At 41.9% G+C, this 27,322-nt stretch overlaps 1 protein-coding gene across 1 annotated transcript in view; it reads left to right on the top strand.

Moving 5' to 3' along the window:
* The window catches only part of LOC142297149 (calpain-2 catalytic subunit-like), a 104,442-nt gene that overhangs the window by 4,828 nt on the left and 72,292 nt on the right, over positions 1-27,322 (top strand). Inside the window, exons 2-10 of the mRNA XM_075341424.1 lie at positions 12,967-13,201; positions 17,093-17,162; positions 18,530-18,648; positions 20,378-20,511; positions 22,439-22,613; positions 22,750-22,812; positions 24,780-24,842; positions 25,199-25,240; positions 26,835-26,897. Of these exons, the coding sequence (XP_075197539.1) occupies positions 12,974-13,201; positions 17,093-17,162; positions 18,530-18,648; positions 20,378-20,511; positions 22,439-22,613; positions 22,750-22,812; positions 24,780-24,842; positions 25,199-25,240; positions 26,835-26,897 (957 nt within the window). The 5' untranslated portion in view covers positions 12,967-12,973. The remainder of the gene's footprint in view (positions 1-12,966; positions 13,202-17,092; positions 17,163-18,529; positions 18,649-20,377; positions 20,512-22,438; positions 22,614-22,749; positions 22,813-24,779; positions 24,843-25,198; positions 25,241-26,834; positions 26,898-27,322) is intronic.

Raw genomic sequence — 27,322 nt, 5'->3', positions numbered from 1 at the left:
ATTGATTTGGGCAACAAAACAGTATGGAAAGATTCTAACGGTTGTAAGGCGGTAGTTATTGATCCAAATGAATATAGTCATGTCGGGACCATTTGTTTGACCGATGTAGTGTCAGCAGATCATTTGTGGCCTGAAACTGGTGGTGACGAAGTATTGACTGAGTTAGTACAGCGGTTTCCTTCTTTATGGGCTCAGTACAGGAATGAGGTTGGAACAATGAAGGATGTAATTGTCAAAATTGAAGGCCGAGACCCACCTCCACAGCGTCAGTATAAGTTGCCTCCGGAGTCAGTTGCTCCGATGTCTAAGATTATACAGGAATTGTTGGCTCAAGGTGTAATACGTAAGGCAAATTCTGTCTGTAACAATCCATTGTGGTGTGTTCTGAAAAGCGATGGTAGCTATAGGATGTTGTTGGACTTGAGGATGTTCAATAAGTGTACTCCCAATGTAGCACCGATTGTAGCTGATACACATGACATGATGTCGAGATTGGATGCTAAGGCAAGGTATTTCTCAGTATTGGATATCAGTAATGGTTTTTTCAGTATACCGATTGAGCAAAGTTGCCAATATCGATTTGCATTCAACCACCTCGATCAGCAATATGTATGCTGTAGGCTTCCTCAGGGGGCTAGTATGTCGCCAAGCATTTTTCATCAGGCGCTAGCGAACGTTTTGTCGAAATTTTCTCGTCCGGAATGTTTATTGCAATATGTGGACGATATCTTGTTGAGCACGGAGGATGAGGAGATGCACGTGATCTTGCTTGCAGAATTGTTTGAGCTGCTGCATGATGCAGGTTTAAAACTGAATACCAAAAAGGTCAAGCTGATGCAGACTGAGGTCAGGTTTTTAGGAGTTCTGTTAAGTCCAGGTACACGGCGACCCCTACAGGACAGAATAGAGGCAATTGCATCTCTTCCAATTCCAACATCACACAAGGCACTAAGACATTTTTTAGGACTTGTAAATTACTCAAGGGATTTCATTGAAAATTTTGCTGACAAAGCCAGACCTTTGTATGATCTTTTAAAAGGTGACAATGATGATTATTTTGGTCCCTGGAGTGTCGAACAGGAAAAAGCCTTCACACAATTGAAACATGATCTACAACACGCACCTGCGTTAAGTATGGTGGAAAAGAACGCACCTTTTGCGCTTCAAGCACACACTTCAGAGACAAGTATCTCTGTGGTTTTGCTGCAGCTGCAAGGGGGGGAATGGAGAATCTTGGGGTACTTCTCTAAGCTTCTCTCACCTGTTGAGAGGGGGTTTGAGGTGTGCGCAAGACACCTGGTGGGAGTGTATTTTGCAATAAAAATCACTCAACACATCATCGGGTTCCAAAAGGTTATTCTCCAAACGCCACATTCCACACTGAAATTTCTCTTTGAGAAAAACATCCCAGGTGTGTCAAATCAGAGATTTGCCCATTGGTTGCTCTCATTGTCTCCAAATCAAATTGAGGTAGATTATAAGGCCAAGTATGTTCTTCCTCAATTGATGCAGTATGAAGGACAAACCCATGATTGCATAGAAACGTTCCATGAACCAAGTCCATCTCTCTTCAGACGACAGTCGGAAGACGCAGATGAACCTGTGTTTGTAGACGGTTCTAGATTTTTTCTGGAAGGACACTATCACACAGGATATGGAATTTTCTATTCCAAGCGAGGACAAGTGGTAAAACACAAGTTACCGAGTCATTTCTCAGCTCAAAGGGCAGAGATAGAAGCGGTAAGAATGGTCCTACAGCTGAATGAAGCTGATGATCAAACTCCAATGGTAATCTACAGTGATAGCTCCTATGTTGTCAGATCCCTAACCGATTACCTGCCTGTTTGGGAAAGGAGAGGCTATGTGGACTCATCCAACAAAGCCTTGTTGCACCGCGAAACTCTAGAATCAATTTTTGAGATGGCATCTAGGGCCCCAAATAGATTTGCTATAGTGAAAGTCGCTGCACATCAAAGATCTGATGATGAGTTATCTGTAGGAAATGCAACCGCAGATGCTCTAGCCAAAGAAGCTGCCCTGACAGGAGAGGAAGTGTTTGACTCTGAACCTTCTGAGAATTCAGCGGTTCAGAGAGCAGACACGTACATACCTTCATTTGCAGAAGAACAGAGAAAAGATCCTTCTCTTGTTATTTTTCTGGATGATCCAAAACCTCCTTTCATCTGTGAAAATGGGGTTTTGTGTCACAGTTCAAATGAAGAATTGCGTCCAGTTGTACCAAAACATCTACAGGTAGAATTCACTCGATACAACCATGAGAGTTTAGGTCACTTGGGACAACAGAAATTGTTAGTCATTCTCAAGGAGAAATTTTATTGGGAAAAAATGGACGAAACAGTTCAAAGTGTTGTACTATCATGTCTCATTTGTGCCCAAATAAATCCAAGACCTAAAGGACAGAAGCCACCACTTCTACGGATCGCACCTGCAGATGGTCCATGGTCTACACTGCAGATAGACTATATTGGTCCTTTACCCTCAGGTAAACATGGTCTCAGGTATGCATTGATTGTGGTAGATGTGTTCTCAAAATGGGTAGAAATATTACCTGTTAGGAAAGATGATGCTTTGTCCACAGCAAGGGAATTGGTACAACATGTCTTTTGTACTTGGGGGATCCCAAGGATGATTACCTCCGATCGAGGTAGCCACTTCACAGGTAAAATCATGCAAACTGCTTGTGCTATTCTAGGGGCGCGACAGCAATTTCATGTCCCCTATCATCCACAATCTGCGGGAATTGTGGAAAGAATGAATAGGACAATCAAGTCCAGAATTGCAAAGATGCTTTTGGACAAAGGTAACACTTGGGTTGACAAGGTTCCTTTCATACTGATGAGTATAAGAGGTTCAATCTCTTCTACAACTCAATTCACTCCGTTTGAGTTGATGACGGGAAGAAAAATGCCATTGTGGTTTCCACATGAGCCATTTTTATCCACTCCACAAAAAGATGCTATCTCAAGGTCCCAATGGTTGAGATCGCTGCAGGAGAACCTGAAAGCGATTCTGCCATATGCGGCATCGAGAATGCAGAAAATGGAGCCACCCTATGAGTCCAAATTCAAGAAAGGTGCTCTAGTGATGATCAAAACCTTTCGCAAGAGTGGTCCATGGGAGTGTAATTGGGAAGGTCCTTTTGAAGTCCTTGAGACTATGGGACAAGTCATGATTCTTGTGCACCGAGTGTCAAATGTGGTAAAAAAGACCCGGAAAACACAAAAAGTGTGGGTTCACGTTGACCAGTGCAAAATATTTGTGACAAAATAATGATACTGCATTTCTTTCCAGGAAGAAATGGTTTCCTATACGAACTGGAATAAAGAACCCAAAGACTTTGAAGGAAAGATGACATCAAGCCTTCTGGAGAAAGAACATCTTCCCAAGCTCAAGACAAGCTTCTACGTGATGGGATCTACGTTCCTGCTGCTTTGCTTTATTTTCGTCATTGTTTACATGTTACATCAAGGAACAATCGTCAATGATGTGAATGAACAGACTAGAGAGATTCAACATTCTCGAAGACCAAGAGGATCAGATACACGGAACTTACTGACAGAGGACATCACGGACAATTCTGTGGAGATAACAGGAAATATCTGCATGGGATATGGAACAAAATGTTGCATTGAATTACATTTCATACACGACACAGACATAATATTACATGCGATTGCAGGACCTAAAACTAGATTCACACAATTACAAGGAGAATATGTACACAATAATAAAACGGGTACATGGGAATGTTCTCCTACAGATGTACTATACTGGAACATAGAGATCAGAGGTGATGAACCTGCTGTATGGTCCGGTGATATTACAAATGACATGATTGCAAAGGGAAAGTTTGGAAGATCCAAAACAGAAATTCTGTTAAAAACTCAGGTTTTTGGGAAAATTCTGGATCCTTCTTTACTCTCCATCACAGAAGGAGATAAAGATTGGGTCAAAACATGGAATTTCCAGATAACACGGGAACCTGTGCAAGTTCAGGTATCTGTAGTGTTTACCGTTACTAACACTATAGTTCCGGAAATAAGGGTTTCACCACAGACAGTACATAATAAAGTAAATACATTACCCATAATGTTAAAATGTAACACAAGGTTGAAATTGCCTTCTGAGTCTTTGTTGACATGGACCAAAAATTCATCATTTTTGGGAAGTTTTTTAAACAGTCCAACTAATGTCATTCACAGAGGTCAGATTGGTAATATCAGGTGGATGGATGATACGTTCATTTTTTCCATAGAGAATCCATCTTCCAGGGACTCTGGAATTTACCAGTGTTGCGTTGAAACAAAGACACATTACAGACATTGTAAAGACGTTAGTGTGAATATTTGGTCAGCAGCAGATAGTGCATGCACAGACACGAGGTTCATGCCGTCTTCTCCTTTCCAAATTAATCAATTTCAGTCCAAGTCCTTATTAAGGGATGGAGAATTTATGACAATGGTGTGGACTTTCAATATGTCTCATTGGAAGATCTCTACCAGGTTTCCTCAGTGTCAATCACATCTCATAAACATGGAGATGGGGATAGAACAGTGGTTTGGGAAAAGAACTACTCAGACTAGGAGTAAGAGAGGAGTGTTAGAAGGAATTCTGGGAGGAATTGGGACAGTGGGAAGTCTGACTAATGCCATAGATATACAGACACTTAAGTCAGATTTGGATAATATTGGTTTTATTGGAGGAAAAGGTGTAAAGGTTCAGAAGAGTCTGAATCAACTTCTGGAAAAGATGGTAATGAATACAGCTGCTGTACTAGGCTCTTCTGTGTCACATCTACAGGATGCTACATTAGCTCTCGTGGAAAGCACACACGAAACACAAGTGGCTAAAGCGTGCCTGGAGATACAGGTAGAGTACTCTTCTAATTTGAAGCTGATTGCACAAGCTTTACAGAGTGGAATTACTCCACTGGGAATACTGCGAAATTTACCTGTAGAGTATGATTTTGCATTGAATCATACGGATTTGTGGGTAAATAAGTGGTTAGGATGTGAACGAAACATTTGTGTTGGCACATCGCTAATCCCGGTGATTGGAAGAGAAGGAACTATTGTTCCTGTTACAGTTTTGGGTATACCTGTGAGTAACACACAACAAGTGTTCTATCAACTGCAGTACACAGATTTTGCATTTGATGGAGTGAACACTGAACAAGTAGACATTTCTTCATGTTTGCATTTTGTTTCTAAGGTGATGTGTTTACCTGGACAGGATAAGGTGATTTATCATTCATGTTTTCATAATCATTCTTCTTGTCATGCGAGAATAGAGGCTGTACAGACACTACATGATCTGGTGACTCCAGTAAGTCCAACTAAGATATGTTTTCAGGTCATGTCTGAGAAAGAGAAGGTTTCTGCTATCTATTCTGCTTGTGTACATAAGGAAAACCTACCTATGGGTTTGTATTGTATAGAAGGAAATGTGAGGTCTCTTTCAAAGAAGGAAGGAAGTTTTAATATCACTTCTATAGGAAAGAGAAACTTAACGGCATTTCCCATACAATTCAATTTATCACAGATAAATGATTTTCCTTGGGTTATGTGGACAAGTGAAATAAAGAAAGACAAGGGTTTGTTAGATTTATTAACGAAACAGTTAAAGGAAGCAGAAATTATATTCAGACATGAACAAGGTGAATTAAGTGATATTGAACACGAATGGAATGGAATGTCAGGTAGAACTTGGTGGAAGAGTTTTAGTACATCTGTACATTCCTGGTCTAAGTCATCTTTTCAGTCAGCGGTTGGTAATGTTTTATTTAATCCCATCATAATCATATTTTTATTAGTTTTGATGTGTATTATATATCAAGTTTTTGTGATGTGTAGAATTCAGAAGATATATAGGAACATAAAAATAGAAATGAAAAAGGAAGATAACATTCTTAGAGGAATGTTAAATCGCAAGATGACTTTTTGACAGAAAGTTGCAGATTGGTTTATCAAGTCAAATATTGGTCTAGAATTTCCAACAAGAATGTATGTGATACGAATGATGACACGATTGAGTTAGGGTTTCCCGGGGGTTCATCAAACGTCCATATAAGGGGGGACTGTAAAATAGTGAGTTTATGGAGATTGATTCATAGACTGGATTACATATATTCATAAATATATGTATATTTCGCCCATCCCTTTAAGGATGCCTGTGTGTTGGAAAATGCTAAACCAAGAGTTTGAGATGGTAAGAACCAAACTCATCTGTTAGTCGTCCATCAAAGCCATCTGACGTTGTTTGTCAAAGTTGTCAAAGTAGTGCTATATATTGTTTAGAATGTTGGGCTATGAGCTGAAATAGCTATGAGAAACGTTTTACTGTAAGTTACTGTTACACTGAGGTCAAAGCTCAGCGAGCCTCAAAGGGTTTCTATATATATATATATAGATTGAAGTAGGTCTTGTTACAGGTCTCTAGTGCGCAAGTACACTTATTTCGCGGGTAAAATGTACCACGTGACATGATGTAATGCTAAACCTAAATTAAGGATAGTTAGTTTTTGTGTTACCATGTAAAGAGATAAGGACAATCCAGAGGAGGGGTTTTGGGTTATAAAAGAAGCCCACACTTCAAAGGTAGAGGGAGAAGGAGGGAGAGGCAGAAGGTGACAGGAGAAAGACGGACCCATCCGACCAGACCATCTACAGACCATCCCGAGACGACTTACACAATACAGCGATGTAAGAGATATGAACTGTTATTTTTTTCTATCTGTCTCCATCTATTAACTCAAGCCAAGATAGTTATTTTTCTCTAATGACTGTAACCCTCCAACTCTTATCTGAATAAATTCATAATATGTTTTTGACCTATCTTCGCTCCAATCATTATATACTGGCTATGCAGTTGTCGCCGTAAACCCATTATTTAACACTTATGTGGAAAGTTGTAGTGTTTTTTTTAATGAATGTTTTTTTTCTTATGTGGAATGTTGCAGTGTTTCTTTCAATGATTGTTTTTTTTTCTTACGTGGAAAGTTGTAGTGTTTTTTTTCAATGAATGTTTTTTTCCTTATGTGGAATGTTGTAGTGTGTTTTGTTTTCAAGAGTTTTTTTTAGTGTTTTTTGATGAAAGTTTTTGCTTATTGTTTGCTTATTGGTTTTTTTTTCATTAAAGATTTTTTTCTTATGTTGAACACTGTAGTGTTTTTTTCATGAAAGTTTTTTTCTTATGTGGAAAGTTGTAGTGTTTTTTTCAATGAATGTTTTTTTTCTTATGTGGAATGTTGTAGTTTTTTTTATTATTTTTTTTCTATGTGGAAAGTTGTAGTGTGGGTTTTTTTTCAAGAAAGTTTTTTTAGTATTTTTTCATGAAAGTTTTTTCTAAGGTGGAAAGTTTTTTTGTTTTTTTTTCATTAAAGATTTTTTCTTATGTTGAACGTTTAGTGTTTTTGTCATGAGTTGTTTTTCTTATGTGGAAAGTTGTAGTGTTTTTTTAATGAATGTTTTTTTCTTATGTGGAATGTTGCACTGTTTTTTTCAATGAGTGTTTTTTTTCTTACGTGGAAAGTTGTAGCGTTTTTTTTCAATGAATGTTTTTTTCTTAAGTGGAATGTTGTAGTGTATTTTTCAATGAATGTTTTTTTTCTTATGTGGAATGTTGTAGTGTTTTTTATTAATTTTTTTTTCTATGTGGAAAGTTGTAGTGTTTTTTTTCAAGAAAGTATTTTCTTATGTAGAAAGTTGTAGTGTTTTTTTTCTTTTGTTTTTTTCTTATGTGGAATGTTGTAGTGTTTTTTTTCATGAAAGTTTTTTTTCTAATGCGGAAAGTTGTGATGTTTTTTTTTCTTTAAAGTTCTTTCTTATGTGGAAAGTTGTAGTGTTTTTTTTTTTTCCATGAAAGTTTTTTTCTAAGGCTATGTGTCCACGGTAAAAGGTCCCTGTGGATTTTTTTGCCTGAAAATCCGCGACTTTCGCGGCAAATCCGCACCCGCGGATTTGCCGCGGATTTACCGCGGATTTGCCGCGGATTTGCCACGGATTTTGATGCGGATTTTATTTTTTTTTTTTTCCCCATTCAAAACAGAAAATCCGCACCAAATCTGCACCAAACAATTGACATGCTGCAGATTTTTCCGCATCAAAATCCGCGGCAAATCCGCCGCGGAAAAATCCGCAGCATGGGCACAGCATTTCCAAAATGCCATTGAAATGGCTTGGAAGTGCTGCTGCTGCAGATTTTCGGCAAATCCGCGGCAAATCCGCGGCAAAATCCGCGCAAAATCCGCGGTAAATCCTGTAGCGTGGGCACATAGCCTTATGTGGAAAGTTGTAGTGGGTTTTTCATTTTTTTGCCATAATTTTTAGTTATATATCATATTTAAATTAACCTTTCATTTAATTTTTTTTACAAAAGAAAGTTGTGGTTTTTTTTTTCCATTTCTGGCTTTTTGCTATAGGTGGTCTATTAAAATAATATGTTACATTTAGACTACATTTTATTCCAATTGTGGCAGCACCGTATATTCTATTCTGATTTAATAATTAAAAAAATGGAATATATTTAAATACTACTAATAATAATATATATTTTTTAAATTTTTATTAAACTACCTTTTTTTAAATTGTACTGTAGTTTTTTTCTTCACTAGGGGACTAGACACTTGATTTTTTTTAATCTAATACTCCTGAGTATTAGTGTTAGAAATTCGTACTCATATTTTAAAGTATATTTTATTAGTTTTTCTTTAAGCATTTAGATGTTTTTTATGCTGTTACATTTGTAATATACTTTTTACTGACGTGTTTGAAGTGGTTTAGATCAACCTACAAAAAAAAGTCGTAGTAGGGAAAAATATATATTTATTCAGAGCATGATGTCTGAGTTTTGAGAAAGTCATAAGCCTCAAAAATGGCAATTTAATGTAGATAATAATTACCGTACCCGTCAATTGCTTCCCAAAATAATATGTTTAGCACGTTGTAAAGATCCCTGAATTTCCTGGATTCTGACGTTTTTTTCATTTTGCTCTGCGTCGCTCCATTGCTGAGATTTTGGCATTTTTTGTTTTGGAGCGCGGTATGTGAAATCTCTGCTTGTAGAGCAGCCGGGAGATTCATCACAGTCCTCTCTGGGGTCGTGCACTGGTAACTGCAGCAAAACGCTCTGTAGGAATCCAGTGTTACAGTGACATAATGTCGCCTAATAACCCAATACTAATGTTAGAGACAATTATTTATCAAATAGTCTTCATTGTGCACCTAATGGTCCCCTAGAGGTGGCCCATATACACTGTATGATACCCCACAGTAAATTCCTCCACATTGTGCTCTAAACACACAAAATGATGAAGTTGTGGGGTCACCAAAGTATGGTGACCTCAACACAGTATGATCCCCAACTGTGACCCCCACACAGCCCCCATGCAGTATAATGGACCTACATACAGTATAACGGCATCCACACATCTTCATATTGTATAATGGCCCCCATATACTCCTAAGCACAGTATGATGGACCCCACACAGCCCTGCGCATAGTATGAAGGACCTCACACAGCCCTCCACACAGTATGATGGACCTCACACAGCCCTCCACACAGTATGATGGACCTCACACAGCCCTCCACACAGTATGATGGACCCCACACAGCCCTCCACACAGTATGATGGACCCCACACAGCCCTTTGCACAGTATGATAGACCCCACACAGCGCTCCACACAATATGATGGACCCCACACAGCCCTCCACACAGTATAATGGACCCCTTACAGGCCTCCACACAGTATGATGGACCCCACACAGCCCTCCGCACAGTATGATGGACCCCACACAGCCCTCCACACAGTATGATGGACCTCACACAGCCCTCCACACAGTATGATGGACCTCACACAGCCCTCCACACAGTATGATGGACCTCACACAGCCCTCCACACAGTATGATGGACCCCACACAGCGCTCCACACAGTATGATGGACCTCACACAGCCCTCCACACAGTATGATGGACCTCACACAGCCCTCCACACAGTATGATGGACCTCACACAGCCCTCCACACAGTATGAAGGACCTCACACAGCCCTCCACACAGTATGATGGACCCCACACAGCCCTCCGCACAGTATGAAGGACCTCACACAGCCCTCCACACAGTATGATGGACCTCACACAGCCCTCCACACAGTATGATGGACCCCACACAGCGCTCCACACAGTATGATGGACCCCACACAGCCCTCCACACAGTATGATGGACCCCACACAGCCCTCCACACAGTATGATGGACATCACACAGCCCTCCACACAGTATGATGGACCCCACACAGCGCTCCACACAGTATGATGGACCCCACACAGCCCTCCGCACAGTATGATGGACCCCACACAGCGCTCCACACAATATGATGGACCCCACACAGCCCTCCACACAGTATGATGGACCTCACACAGCCCTCCACACAGTATGATGGACCCCACACAGCCCTCCACACAGTATGATTGACCTCACACAGCCCTCCACACAGTATAATGGACCCCATACAGGCCTCCACACAGTATAATGGACCCCATACAGGCCTCCACACAGTATGATGGACCCCACACAGCCCTCCACACAGTATAATGGACCCCATACAGGCCTCCACACAGTATAATGGACCCCATACAGGCCTCCACACAGTATGATGGACCCCACACAGCCCTCCGCACAGTATGATGGACCCCACACAGCCCTCCACACAGTATGATGGACCCCATACAGGCCTCCACACAGTATGATGGACCCCACACAGCCCTTCGCACAGTATGATGGACCCTACACAGCCCTCCACACAGTATGATGGACCCCATACAGGCCTCCACACAGTATAATGGACCCCACACAGCCCTCCACACAGTATAATCACTTATATACAGTATAATGGGCCCCGCATACCCAGCCGCACATTATGATGGACCCCACACAGCCCTCCACACAGTATAATTGTTTACATACAGTATAATGGCCATATAGCCTTCCATATAGTGTAATGGACACCCCATAGCCCTCCATTTAGAATAATGTACATCACATATAGTCCATATAAAATAATACACCTCTCATAGTCCTACATATAACATGCACGTGCACACCTCATAGACCACCATAGAGTATAATTCCACCCATACTTCTGCATATAGAGAAATGTACACTCCATAGTCCTCTATAGAAAATAATGCCCACACTATAAACCTCCATAGACCCCATAGTCCTCAATATAGAATAAGAGAATAATGCACCCCATAGTTCTCCATATAATATAATTAGCACTCCATAGTCCTCCATATAAAATAATGCCCACCCCATACTCCTCCATATAGAATAATACACCCCATAGTTCTCCATATAAAATAATAGACCCCATAGTCCTCCATATAAAGTAATGCACACTCCATAGGCCTTCAAATAAAATAATGCACCCTAATAGTTCTCCATATAGAATAATGCACCCTAATAGTTCTCCATATAGAATAATGCACCCCATAGTCCTCCATATAAAATAATGCACCCCATAGTCCTCCATATAGAATAAGAAAATAATGCCCCCCATAGTCCTCCATATAGTATAATGCACCCCATAGTCCTCCATATAAATATAAATTCTGAGGGAGAATGCTGAAGGAAGGAGTTGACAGTGCAGCGCTCTCATCTCTCTATTCCATTATTGCTTTCAACTGTATCGACGTCCAGAATGCTGATACAGTTGAACGGATTGGGGGGATTTCCTGCCGGTGGCAGCGGTGCCCCCTTAACTCATGGGCCCCATAGTGACAGCGTGGTCTGCCTCAAGCCCTGCACTAGGCATAACACTAGGTATCAGTCTAGTCTGGATTGTTCCTGTAAATGTTACATTTAAGGGAAATTATAATTGAAAAATGAACTATGGTACAGCTCAGGTTTTTGTGTTACTTATTTTTGGCCACTTTTTTCCATATCTTGATATCTATTAAAAAACAAACTGAGTAGTCTTTCCCTTTTCTCAGTGGCCAATGGTGCCATTTGTGATTCATACTTCCTGTCCTTTTAGGAAGAGTTTTCAGCAGACTCCTTATCACAGACAGGATTATAATGCCAGTGATAACACCTCTATACAAACCTGATAACACAGAATCCACCAATCATAAGGCGATGTCACAGCTCACCTCCCCTCCCAATGACCTCCCTCATGGGAGGCTACAATATAAAAGCTAGGAAGAAAAAAACAAAAAGCCAGCACTAAATGTGCATTCAGCACTAAAAATTCCAAACTGTACTTATTATAAAAAATTTTTGAGATTTTTGGCAAAAAATTGCAATTTCTTGAGCTGCCCCGCCACGTCACGGCAAATCTCATTTGGGGCAGTCCTACACTAAAATATTTTTATAAAATGTGCCAAACGGCCTCACATATGAATAGTAGAACTGCTCTCAGCAGCACTCACCTGGTCTATTTCAGTCCCGTATCCATGACTGAGTCATGGCTGTGGGCGGGACAGGTCCAAGCAAATGCTGCATGAAGTAAATAGCCTGTGGACAAGGCCTGATGACTGAATGTGAATAGTCACCAACCGCCAAAATCTAGACAGGTGGAATACATCCCAAATTGGGGTGCTGAAGTGCACATTTAGTGCTGGCTTTTTGTTTTTTCTTCGTTGGATTGGTCGGTGGCTGACCCCCACCTTGCTATGCACCCCAAATGAGATTTGCCGTGATGTGGCGGGGCAGCTCAAGAAATTGCAATTTTTTGCCAAAAATCTCAAAATTTTTATAATAAGTACAGTTTGGAATTTTTAGTGCTGAAGTGCACATTTAGTGCTGGCTTTTTGTTTTTTCTTCAATATAAAAGCTAGGGTCAGAGTCTGATTATTGTGTCTAATGTAAATGTGCATTCCTGAAAGGACAAGAGGTTAGACTCGGATTGTATTTATTAATATTTCCATGTCTTACCTCTATTCTCAGAGCAATCATGAGTCTCATAAGAAGTGACAGCTGTTTTGGCTCATACGTGTCTCCGATGGGCACTCAGGACCAGCCCAAAAAGTTTCGCAATCAAGATTATGATATGTTAAGAGAGTGGCACCTGAAGAAGGGCGCCCGCTTCACAGACGAATCTTTCCCTGCGAACGTCAACAGTATCGGTTTACGACTGAAGAACGAGTTTGATACTAAAAGAATAGTATGGAAAAGACCTCCGGTAAGTCGGATGTGCCGCAACGTAAAAGTCACAGAGATTAGTAAAGAGCCTCCTGTCTGCAGTGACTCTGCAGTGCACAGATCACATTCTCAATGATGGGAGAGCGCCGCTGTATCCTGGAAGATAGAAACTGCAGCTGAATTCAGAATGCAGCTCTGGATGTGCCGGATCATGTAACTGAGGATCTGTATAGGGAACACAATGTGATACAAAGTATACAGCTCTCATTATATATTCTGGATTATAACAAGATGGAAACTCTCTGATTGGCGAATGTAAAGGTTAAAGGGGGGCTTCAGGATTCACAAATAACATTTCTGCCTTCTTTGAAAAAAAAAATAACACCCTCCTCCCCTCTGTCCACTGGTCTGTCCTTTCCAAAGATTGCAGGTCTGCTCTATTCATTTCAAAGGAGCTGAACTGCAATACCACAAACGACCTGCAGTCGGGGGGGCGCTGTTTTTGGAAGAAGGGTTTAAGGGTTTTATGTTTGTTTTGTATCTTGGACGAACCCTTTAAACATCCTTAAAGTCAGAGCTTCATTTTTTTGGCAGAGCTCTGGTATAGATCTAGGCTATGTTCACACGTTGCATGTTTGTTGCTTTTTTCATGAGTTTTATGCAAATTAAACTTGCTTTTCACAATATCAGCAAAATCAATCATTTCAGAAATCTCATGCATACAATTGCTTTTTTTCCCCCTTGCAAATGGAAATCTGCTGCATTTTTTAAATAAGCAGCATGTCAGCTCTTTCAGGGTTTTTGCAACATTTTTGCTGCTTTTGTGCTGAATAAAACTAAATTTAAAGATGAAACAAAAATGCAGCAAAAACAAAGTAAAACCTCCTTTTTGGAAGCCGCTTTTTTTTTACTGCCAAAAGAGCAGGTTTTAGGGCTCTTGCGCACGTTGCGTTTTTTTTTTTTTTGCGTTTCTGCAGTATTTTAAGCTGCAGCGTCACATTGTCAAAATTCATGCGTTGTGCTTCCCCAGCAAAGTCTATGAGAATCATGCAAAATCTGTGCGCACGATGCTTTTTGAAACGCGGCGTTTTGATTGTCAAAAAGTGGACAAAATCTCTGTGTTTAAAAAAGCAGCATGTCAATTCTTTTGTCCATTTTGGCAGCGTTCTACACCCATTGATATCAATGAGTTGTAGAAAAACGCTGGCAAAATGTTAAGCAGTGTGTTTGCATTTTTGTTGCGATTCGCATGTTTTTTTGACATAACAAACGCAGATCTTTCGGTCTCTCTCTCTCTGTGCATGTCGGTCTCTCCCTCCCACCCCCTCTCTCATACTCACCGATCACTAGCGCAGCGCTGCACGGCTGTCACACAGTTGTGGCAGCTTCTCCTCTTTTGAAAATGCCGGCCGCTCATTATTCAATCTGGTATTCCCTGCTTTCCCCGCCCACCGTCACCTATGATTGGTTGCAGTCAGACACGCCCCCATGCTGAGTGACAGCTGTCTCACTGCAACCAATCACATCCGCCAGTGGGCGTGTCTACATTGTGCAGTAAAAAAAAAAAAATAAATAATTAAAAAAAAACGACGTGCGGTCCCCCCCGAACTTGGATACCAGCCAGGGTAAAGCCACACAGCTGCAGGCTGGTATTCTTAGGATGGGAAGCTCCACGTTATGGGGAGCCCCCCAGCCAGCAGCCACCCATAATTGCCTCATCCATTAGATGCGACAATCCCAGGACTCAACCCGGCTCATCCCGAATTGCCCTGGTGTAGTGGCAAACGGGGTAATATGGCAGCAGCCCATAGCTTCCACTAAGTCCTAGGTTAATCATGGCAGGCGTCTCCCCGCGATACCTTCCATGATTAACCTGTATGTTAAAGAAAATAAACACACACATCCAAAAAATCCTTTATTTGTAATGAAAGATAAAAAAGCACCCTCTTTCACCACTTTATTAACCCCTCTAAAACACCTCCAGGTCCGACGTAATCCACGCAAGGTCCCACGACGCTTTCAGCTCTGCTACATTGGAAGCTGACAGGAGCGCCAGTAGAACACTGCCGCTCCTGTCAGCTCCATGCAGCAACTGAAGTGAGTCGCGCGATCAGCTGTGCTGTCACTGAGGTTACTCGCGGCCACCGCTCTCAGGTGGAGGACTGCAGCTGTGGCCGTGAGTAACCTGAGTGAAAGCACAGCTGATCGCACGGCTCACTGCATTCATTCAGGGAATTTGCGATCACAGGTGGAGTCCTTCACGTGTGACCGCAAATCAGGCTGCGACACAGAGAGAGAGAGACGCACGATCATAATGAAGTCGGGTGAAGTTCATCCGAGTTTATTCTCAGTGCCCGGCTCTGTCTGTGCCTGCATTCAGTGGGAATGTAGCAGAGCTGGGGGACCGCACTGACAAACGTGCATCCAAAACGCATGTAAAATGCATGCAAAATGCATCCAAAATACATGCTTTTTGCATGCATTCTTTTTGCCAACACGCAGCATCACGTCTGCCAGAGGGTGCATTTATTTCTGCATTGGTCAGGACGCAACATGCGCATGAGCCCTTAACTGGAGAAAAAATGCAACGTGTGAACATGGCCATAGGAGGGGATTGTTAATCTCTTTAGACTATGTTCATACGTTGCGTTTTGCTGCATTTATTTTTTTGCATCTTTTTTCATGAGTTTTATGGAAATTAAAGCTGCTTTTTACAATTCCAGCAATACCTGTGAGAGTCCGGAAATCTGCACATATTCAGTTGCTTCATTTTCCTGACTGGAGCCCTGTGCGCACGCTGCGGATTTACCACGGATTTTGCCACGGTTTTACTGCAGAAAATGTGTCTAACATTGCTGCAGTCAGTTCCCCAGCAAAACCTATGGGTTTTAAAAAATGCTGTGCGCACACTGCGTTTTATTATACCCGCGGATTTTCCGCTGCGAAATTAATGAGTATGGCACTACTTTTCCGCAGGTACCTGCGCTTTTTGCCATAGAAAATGGTAAAAATGCGCAGGGACCAACCTGCGGAAAATTTGCGGTAAATCTGCGGCAAAAACGCAGGTGCGCTTTTACCGGTGCGGGATTCTTTCAGAGGGTCTGTTTTTTTCTTAAGAAAAAGGCACTTTCTAATGCGCACATAGCCTGACATGGAAAACTGCTGCGTTTTTGAAAGAAGCCGCGTGTCAATTCTTTTTGCGTTTTTGCGTTTTTGCGGCGTTTTTGCTGCTTTCTTGGTGAATAAAACTCATGTAATGTAGGAAAATTACACCAAAAATGCACCTAAAAAACAGACCAAAAAAGCAGTAAAATCTGCTTTTGAAAAGTAACTTTTTTACTGCCAAGTGAGAAGGTTTTGTTGCAGCTAAAAAGCATAAGAAAATCAACGTGTGAACAGCGCCTTACTGCAGTTTTCTGGCTGAAAAAAGGCACAAGCTGTATTTGTGAAATCACTTTGCAACTTTTTTCCATCCTTGTATATAAAAAAGGCACCAGAGCTTATTAACCAGGTTGTTCACGTCCAAAACATGTTTTTAATTTGCTCATAACATAATTACAAATACTGTAACTCACTAATAAATGTCAGATTCCGCCTGATTGTCAGGTGTCAGCCTTTAGCCCGGGGCTCTGCTCGCCAGCGCTGGAGGTGACGGAGGATGATGTTTCATGATTCTGGCACCTTTAAAAACAAATGTGTATTAAAAAAATACTTAGTACTCATTTTATGATCAAAACTAAAATTAGTTTTTTTGTAAATTGACAACCCCTTTAAATTACTTCCCAGTGTATTGTGTGATATGTATGCAGTTAGCTCCCTCTAGTGGTAAGGAAAGGCAGGAGGAATTTGATCATTTAGCCCTGTATGGGTAACTTGATGCTCTATATTTCTGAGCTAAATTTAATTTTTTTTGGGGTTTTTTTTCACACAGGAAATATGTGAGGAGCCGCACTTCACCGTGGATGGGATGAGCTTATTTGATATTTTGCAGAGTAAATTCGGTAAGAATGGATTGTCATCATTACAACCAACAGTGTGCAATTATTTAATTTCCTTGAGGAGTCTTTGATCTGACTACTCTATTTCGGGCAGAGTGGCTTGTTGGTGGTCTTTTAGAACTCAGAATTTGTGCACATGCTCAGTCAGCCCCTGTTTAGGCACCTCTGTCATGGAGTCTGTGTCCTCTGTAATGTCCCCTGGAGTTTTACTCCAACCCTTGCTTAGGCACCGCCCTTGAGGAGCCTGCATCCTCTATCATGTCCCTGGAGGTTTGCTCCAACTCTAGCTTAGGCACCGCACTTGAGGAGCCTGCGTCCTCTGTGATGTCCCTGGAGGTTTGTTCTAACACTTGCTTAGGCACCGCCCTTGAAGAGCCTGCGTCCTCTGTAATGTCCCCTGGAGGTTTACTCCAACCCTTGCTTAGGCACTGCCCTCAAGGAGTCTGCGTCCTGTAATGTCCCTTGGAGGTTTGCTCTAACCCTTGCTTAGGCACCGGCCTCAAAGAGCCTGCGTCCTCTGTGATGTCCCCTGGAGGTTTGCTACAACCCTTGCTTAAGCACCGCCCTCGAGGAGCCTGAATCCACTGTTATGTCCTTGGAGGTTTGCTCCAACCCTTGCTTAGGCACCACCCTCTAAGAGCCTGCGTCCTCTGTAATGTCCCCTGGAGGTTTACTCCAACCCTTGCTTAGGCACAGCCCTCGAGGAGCCTGTATCCTGTCATGTCCTTGTTAGGTTTGCTCCAACCCTTGCTTAGGCACCGCCCTCAAAGAGCCTGCGTCCTCTGTGATGTCCCTGGAGGTTTGTTCTTACACTTGCTTAGGCACCGCCCTCTAAGAGCCTGCATTCTCTGTGATGTCCCCTGGAGGTTTACTTCAACCCTTGCTTAGGCACCACCCTTGAGGAGCCTGCATCCTCTATCATGTCCCTGGAGGTTTGCTCCAACTCTTGCTTAGGCACTGCCCTCAAGAAGCCTGCATCCTCTGTTATGTCCTTGGAGGTTTGCTCCAACCCTTGCTTAGGCACCGCCCTCAAAGAGCCTGCGTCCTCTGTGATGTCCCCTGGAGGTTTGCTCTAACCCTTGCTTAGGCACCGCCCTCGAGGAGCCTGCATCCTCTGTTATGTCCTTGGAGGTTTGCTCCAACTCTTGCTTAGGCACCGCCCTTGTGGAGTCTGCGTTCCCTGTGATGTCCCCTGGAGGTTTGCTCCAACCCTTGGTTGCTCTTATATCTGTTAGCCCCACATATATGTGCTCTGACCTTTATATATTAGCTTTCTGTATACTCTCTGGGGTCACCTATGCCTTCATCCAGGCATCTCCACTTAGTCTAAACAGGATGGATAACCAAATCATTAACCATCTATTTTCCAGGTGATTGCTGGGTATTATCCGCTATTGGATCTGTCACTTTGAAACCTAGACTACTGGAAAAAATCATGCCGCAAAATCAAGAATTCACTAAAAACTATGCTGGAATCTTCCATTTCAGAGTAAGAACATAATATTTATTTCTTTACTGTTTTGAGGGGACATAAATTGCTGTACATACACATGTACACACAAACACACACTGTATAAATGCATGTACATACACACTGTACAGTGTACATACTCATGTAGATATACACATACTGAACATACACATGTACATACACACAGTGTACATACACATTTACATACACACAAACACACACTGTATATATGCATGTACATACAGTACACACTGTACATACACTTGTATATACACACTGTACATACACACTGTACATACACATGTATATACACACTGTACATACACACTGTACATACAGACTGTACATACACATGTACATACACTGTGCATACACATGTACATACACATGTACATACTCACACTGTACATACACATGTACATACACATGTACATACTCACACTGTGCATACACATGTACATACACATGTACATACACTGTGCATACACATGTACATACACATGTACATACTCACACTGTGCATACACATGTACATACACATGTACATACACTGTGCATACACATGTACATACACATGTACATACTCACACTGTGCATACACATGTACATACTCACACTGTGCATACACATGTACATACTCACACTGTGCATACACATGTACATACACATGTACATACACTGTGCATACACATGTACATACACATGTACATACACTGTGCATACACATATACATACACATGTACATACACTGTGCATACACATGTACATACACATGTACATACTCACACTGTGCATACACATGTACATACACATGTACATACACTGTGCATACACATGTACATACACTGTGCATACACATGTACATACACATGTACATACTCACACTGTGCATACACATGTACATACTCACACTGTGCATACACATGTACATACTCACACTGTGCATACACATGTACATACTCACACTGTGCATACACATGTACATACACATGTACATACACTGTGCATACACATGTACATACACATGTACATACTCACACTGCATACACATGTACATACACATGTACATACTCACACTGTGCATACACATGTACATACACATGTACATACACTGTGCATACACATGTACATACACATGTACATACTCACACTGCATACACATGTACATACACATGTACATACTCACACTGTGCATACACATGTACATACACATGTACATACTCACACTGTGCATACACATGTACATACACATGTACATACTCACACTGTGCATACACATGTACATACACATGTACATACTCACACTGTGCATACACATGTACATACACATGTACATACACTGTGCATACACATGTACATACACATGTACATACTCACTGTGCATACACTGTCCTCTGTGTTGTTCTTAGTGTCTTACTTGGTTTCAATGAAATAGTCGTTGTTCACTTTCTCTGCATGTCTCCGGTCTGTGACCCCTCCTAATTAATAAGCAAAGTAGTGCGGGCTTACCAGACTTCAGGCAATTAAGATATTTCTTTTAAATAGTCCCAAGCATTAAGTAAAACAATCAGTCATCACAAAACAAAAAACCTCAAATCTTATATATCCTGCATTAATCTCCTCGTGGCACGCTGATCTGTAAACCTGACCCAGAGTTTCGCCCACTCATTAGGCTTCTTCTGAGGCATTGATTGTTTTCAATTTAATAAATTAATGTAGAATTTGGTCTGCTTTTTTGGTTTTTCAGCTATGGCACCTTGGAGAATGGGTTGATGTTGTGATAGATGACCGGCTGCCATTCCTGGATGGAAATTATTTGTCTGTTCAGCCATCCTGCGACAATGAATTCTGGCCTTGCCTTCTGGAGAAAGCTTATGCAAAGTAATTACTCATTTTCTGATCTCTATGATGGTTGTTTGTATCACTACTAGTGATGAGTGAGCTCGGTACTCTAAATTAGCAGGTTGGTTGCTCAGATGGGCGTGACTTGAGTACTGAGCATAATGGAAGTCAATGGGAAACTTGACCATTGTACTGGAAAATATTCTGGAAAAATGCTCGAATTCCTATTGACTTCCAATATACTCGGTATACAAATTGCGCCCATCCAAGGTTTCGAGTACCGAGAACCCAAGCATGTTTGTGCTCATTCATCACTAATTACTACCCATGATGTGAGGACTCCTGAAGGTCATCCTACGAGTGCTTTCTCATCACTAATCACTACCCATGATGTGAGGACTCTTGAAGGTCATCCTACGTGTGCTTGCTCATCACTAATCCCTATCCATGATGTAAGGACCCTTGGAGGTGATCCTACTCGTGCTTGCTCATCCCTACCCATCATGTGAGGACCCTTGAAGGTCATCCTACACCTGCTTGCTCAACACTAATCACTACCCATCATGTGAGGACCGTTGAAGGTCATCCTACACCTGCTTGCTCATCACTAATCACTACCCATCATGTGAGGACCCTTGAAGATCATCCTATACGTGCTTGCTCATCACTAATCACTACCCATGATGTGAGGACCCTTGAAGGTCATCCTACACCTGCTTGCTCATCACTAATCACTACCCATGATGTGGGACCCTTGAAGGTCATCCTAAACCTGCTTGCCCATCACTAATCACTACCTATTATGTCAGGACCCTTGATGGTCATCCTACACCTGCTTGCTCATCACTAATCACTACCCATGATGTGAGGACCCTTGAAGGTCATCCTATGCGTGCTTGCTCATCATTAATCACTACCCATGATGTGAGGACGCTTGAAGGCCATCCTACACCTGTTTGCTCATCTCTAATCATTACCCATGATGTGAGGACCCTTGAAGGTCATCCTACACCTGCATGCTCATCATTAATGACTACCCATGCTTGAAACTCATCCTACACCTGCTTGCTCATCACTAATCACTACCCATGATGTGAGGACCCCTGAAGGTCATCCTACACGTGCTTGCTCATCACTAATCACTACCCATGATGTGTGGACCCTTGAAGGTCATCCTACACGTGCTTGCTCATCAGTAATCACTAACTATGATGTGATGACCCTTGAAGGTCATCCTACTCGTGTTTGCTCATCACTAATCACTACCCATGATGTGAGGACCCTTGAAGGTCATCCTACACGTGTTTGCTCATCACTAATCACTACCCATGATGTGAGGACCCTTGAAGGTCATCCTACACCTGCTTGCTCATCTCTAATCATTACCCATGATGTGAGGACTCTTGAAGGTTATCCTACACCTGCTTGCTCATCAGTAATCACTACCCATTATGTGAGGACCCTTGAAGGTCATCCTACACCTGCTTGCTCATCATCAATCACTACCCATGATGTGAGGACCCTTGAAGGTCATCCTACACCTGCTTGCTCATCAGTAATCACTACCCATGATGTGAGGACCCTTGAAGGTCACCCTACACGTGCTTGCTCATCACTGATCCCTACCCATGATGTGAGGATCATTGAAGGTCTACCTAAATCACCTGAGTTCTAAAGGGTTTCTCAAAGAACTACCAGGTCCATGAAAGACTTTATTCCTTAGCATTCAGATACTGACCCCAAATGCTTTATTGGTGAAGGCACTTAGGTCTTCTTGATTGATGCTCTTCAGTAGGTCCATGTTCTGGCTCATGTATGTTGGTACGTAGAATATCTACATATCCACAAACTCTATCCATGAAGCATAAAAATCACAATATCTCCCAAGAAGGGAATGGTAAAAATGTGTGCAGATATGAATTGAACCTAAGTGAAAAGGGGTAAAAAATAAGACTCTTGTTTTTAGATTTCTGGGATCATATGAAAATTTACACTGGGGAGATCCAGCAGAGGCCTTCGGAAACCTGACCGGTGGGCTGACCATGACATTTGATCTGAAAAACCACGAGGCCCACAATTATTGGAACATGATTAGTTTGGCAAGTCGAGACACAATCATGGCCTGTATCAGTGACAAACAGGTAATGGAAAGGGGGTTTGGCTGTAACGTAGATGATGTGCTGAACTCAGAAGGACTGCAGTAAAAATGTGCACAGATGAATTTTATTTTCTTAGTTTTTTTCATTTGTGTTATTTTTTTTTTCTTCTGTTTTGTAGGATCCTACAAGCAAGAATCAAAGTAAGATCCACTGGATGATTTTACATTATTGTATCATATTTGTATGTAATACTTAATTTCCCCTGCGGAGGCACTGCAGGGAAATGGAATATCACATTTATATGTAATACTTCATTTCTCCTGCGGAGGCACTGCAGGGAAATGGAATATCACATTTGTATGTAATACTCCATTTCTCCTGTGGAGGCACTGCAGGGAAATGGAATATCACATTTGTATGTAATACTCCATTTCTCCTGTGGAGACACTGCAGGGAAATCGAATATAACATTTGTATGTAATACTCCATTTTTCCTGCGGAGGCACTGCAGGGAAATTAAATATCACCTTTATATGTAATACTCCATTTCTCCTGCGGAGGCACTACAGGGAAATGGAATATCACATTTATATATAATACTTCATTTCTCCTGCGGAGGCACTGCATGGAAATGGAATATCACATTTGTATGTAATACTTCATTTCTCCTGCGGAGGCACTGCAGGGAAATGGAATAATTGCTGCTGAGGCCTTTCAGCCGATCACATGGGATCTCAGCAGCGGGACACCCTGTGATCAGCCAATTATAAGGAGAAGTGACTGTGATGTTTTCTTTTCTTATCTCTTCCTTAATTGAATTTGGTCAATGCTACCAATGATGGGAATCTGTATCTTACAGAGGTTCTACGCTGGAAACTTGAGGACCAGCATAATTCGGAAGGCAAGTAGACAACTTAAGCAGGGGCCACATCTATCATAAGGTGTCTGGTGGGGCAGGGTGGTTTTTCGGCATTTTGTCAGATGCAGCCACATCCTCATTGATCCAGAGTGGACTATCACACTCCTCACCCAATATATAGCTCCTTCCTCCATACCCCTCCTCACATCATGACTGCCCCTGCCTTATGAGTGAAACGGTCACCCCTATCCTGAAATACTCTGTGCTGCTGGGGAAACCTGCTTCCTCCACTACGTACCCGGTCTCTAGAATGTCCAAAATTTGATACATATTCATAAATGTAACACTTTTTATGAGTGGACTGGTCACTTCTCTCCTGAAATACTCTGTGCTGCTGGGGAAACCTGCATTATCCACTATGTAACCGTTATCTAGAATGTCCAACATTTGATACATATTCATAAATGTAACACTTTTTATGAGTAGAATGCTCACTCCTCTCCTGAAATACTCTGTGCTGCTGGGGAAACCTGCATTATCCACTACGTAACCGGTCTCTAGAATTTCCAACATTTGATACATATTCAAAAATGTAACACTTTTTATGAGTGGAGTGATCACTCCTCTCCTGAAATACTCTGTGCTGCTGGGGAAACCTGCTTTCTCCACTACGTAACCGGTCTCTAGAATTTCCAACATTTGATACATATTCATAAATGTAACACTTTTTATGAGTGGAGTGATCACTCCTCTCCTGAAATACTCTGTGCTGCTGGGGAAACCTGCTTTCTCCACTACGTAACCGGTCTCTAGAATTTCCAACATTTGATACATATTCATAAATGTAACACTTTTTATGAGTAGAATGCTCACTCCTCTCCTGAAATACTCTGTGCTGCTGGGGAAACCTGCATCCTCCACTACGTAACCATTGTCTAGAATGTCCAACATTTGATACATATTCCTAAATGTAACACTTTTTAAAGAGTGTTTGCAGAGATAGCCTGAGGAGAGATGCAAGTAACATTATTGGAAGACGGACAGAGCTGCGGTGAGACCCCCGAATACTGCACTCTCAGCTTAATAAGACCCTGCTCCTTCCTTATCTCTTATAATCTACTCCTAATACACAGTCAGACTACACAGGGGCTCGGGTGTAGTCTGTCACCATGGTTACGCATAGTTCTGTAGAAGAGCTGTATACCGAATATGTTTGGGAATTTTTGAATTGATAATATTTGAAACATTGTTTCTTTTCTTACGTCACATGCATTTGATGCGATATAACAAATAGTTGAGGAAGTTTACACACCCTATTGATATGTTAATGTCGACTGTGTCTCTCCCAGAATCATATACAACAGCAGCACATGAAAATCATCAAGGAGGATATCCACACCGACAACGGACAGGTGAGTGATGAGATTATTAAAGACAATGTGACCCCCTCTACCAACCTTAGTACACTAAGTAAATACCCTCCCCCATAATGATTCTCTGCTGAAATACTCTGTGCTGCTGAAGGCCAGATCGCCCAACTATGACATTTTTATTCTTCGTTTCCCATCCCCCTCCTCTCATCATCACACAGCCCCCGTCATGTGCGACCGCCTATTTAATACCATCATTATATGAGTGGACAGGTCACTGCCCTGCACAATGTCAGCACACTCCTACCTGAAATACTCTGTGCTGCTGCTCCCTCGTTTATATAACTGGTCTGCATTAGTTAATTATCAATAATAATCTATCATTTTTTTCTTTTTAGATGTTTTCTAGAGAAAGCATGAGGAGAAGCACGAGGAGAGATGTAAGTAACAATGAGCAGAAATGTGGTGGGAGGAGGCACATAGACGAGAGGGGTGCAGTGACCCCCCCATGTGCCCGGCACTTCTATTCTGCGCAGTCTCCTCTTATTATAGGATCAGGGTCGGTGTCACACATGGACTAGGGGATGTTTCACATAAGGTGCAACACAGAGGTTACTACGGGATGGAAAGGGGGTGGGAAGGCCCTTACGGTAGGGAGAGGGGAGATGGGCCACACCTGACACTAACCTGTGTCTAAGCTCCCTTATATTGTCAAGGGAGAAATTTAGGTAAGACTGCTAATGGAGTCTTTGTTCAGGGCCAATCCAGAGGTACGGGCCAAATTAGCTATCTGTACAAATATCATAAATAACTCAGACAATGATTACTATGAGACGTGTTCACTGTTTGAGCCAGTATAGACGACTGACCTGTGTATTAAAAAAAACTTGTGATTATACCATACAACATTCGACTTCGACCTTGAAGCAAAAACAGGGAGTGATCATCCCACATATTACATCCCTTATTTCAGCTGTGAGAAAATCATAATTATAAAATTCTCTCAGTATCTTATGAAATACCTCTCTGTTCATTATTCATTCTGGCTTGATTATCTAGTTAATACATTCCTTCTTTGTGTGAAATCACTGATAAGTCTTCACTAAGAAGGGCTTCACTGTTCAGTGTTTATACATCTGTTCACTCACCCTTGGTTAACTCTTTCTTGAACATACAGCTTAGAATCATATTATGGCGTCTGTGCGATTGTCATATAAACACACAAATAATTATGCAACATCACCTATACTTTGATTATTTTCATACACAGATAATGTCATTACGTTTGAACAAACAACCTATAGCCCAGGCTACCTTCATAATGTCTCTAAGCTTGTCCTTCCCCCACCACCGTCACGTGCCTAGTCCCATACTGTCCCTTCACTTACCCTGAATAGTGACAAGACTGGGGAGTGCAATAGATGTCACCACTAAAATAAACAAACACAGGGCAAGGGAGACAAACAGGGGAACAAAGACAGAAGGATATCAACAAACTGCAAGGTAGCAGCCAGACACCAGGGCTGCAGACAACTGGGCTCCAACAACTTCCAAATAATTCCTCTCTCCATGGCGGTCAGTTCAGAGTGATTACTCTATAACCGTCATCAGGTGATGGAACATGTGACTATTTAAAGGGCGTGGGAGGCAAACTGGCTGCACCTGAGATTGGACTAGATGCAACTACCAGCAAGGAAAATGACGTTAACCCTTGCCGCATTGTGAGGAAGCAAATACATTTAAAATATAGAGTTTCATAGGGCAATGTGAGACTGAGAGCGGTCACAAGGATGGAAGACACGTGTGACGGTCAGTTGTAGTATATAATGATGGAGAGACATAGCTCTGTACAGGGGCTGTATACTCCGTATATTGGGGTAGTGAAGTAGCAAAAACTGTTTACAAAATTGTTTTTTTTTATTTCTCATGTATTTGGTGCAATAAAATAAATAGTTTAAAAATGTTACATTATCTTAAATTGTGTCTTTATCTTTAAATTGCTATTGATATAAATGTCGTCTGCGTCTCTTGCAGAATCATCCGCAGCAGCTGCACATGGAAAACATCCCGGAGGATTTCCACATAGACAACGGACAGGTGAGCGATACCTGATGGATCTGTATACGGAGGGGGCGGCGGAGCTCTGGATACTGTTACAATAGGAACCTGGACCCATTAAAGGTCATATATCGTGCACATGCCTTTATGAAAATATCGAGGATACAGCAGCCTGAGGTCAGATGGGCAGCTACGTGCATATACTACAGCACCGTCACAGGACCGAGAGTCTCATAACATAATGGTAAAGACAGAGAATCCAGCAAGCAGACCCCCACAAGCAGACCCCCACAAGTAAACCCCCACAAGAAGACCCCCACAAGCACACCCCCACAAGTAAAACCCCACAAGAAGACCCCCATAAGCAGATCCCCACAAGACCCCCATAATCAGATCCCCACAAGCAGACCCCCACAAGCAGACCCCCACAAGCAGACCCCCACAAGTAAAACCCCACAAGAAGA

This window comes from Anomaloglossus baeobatrachus, chromosome 3 (assembly GCF_048569485.1).
Source record: "Anomaloglossus baeobatrachus isolate aAnoBae1 chromosome 3, aAnoBae1.hap1, whole genome shotgun sequence".
NCBI lineage: Eukaryota > Metazoa > Chordata > Amphibia > Anura > Aromobatidae > Anomaloglossus > Anomaloglossus baeobatrachus.
Note: the sequence above shows the minus strand (reverse complement) of the source record. Positions and strands in the feature narration are given on the sequence as shown.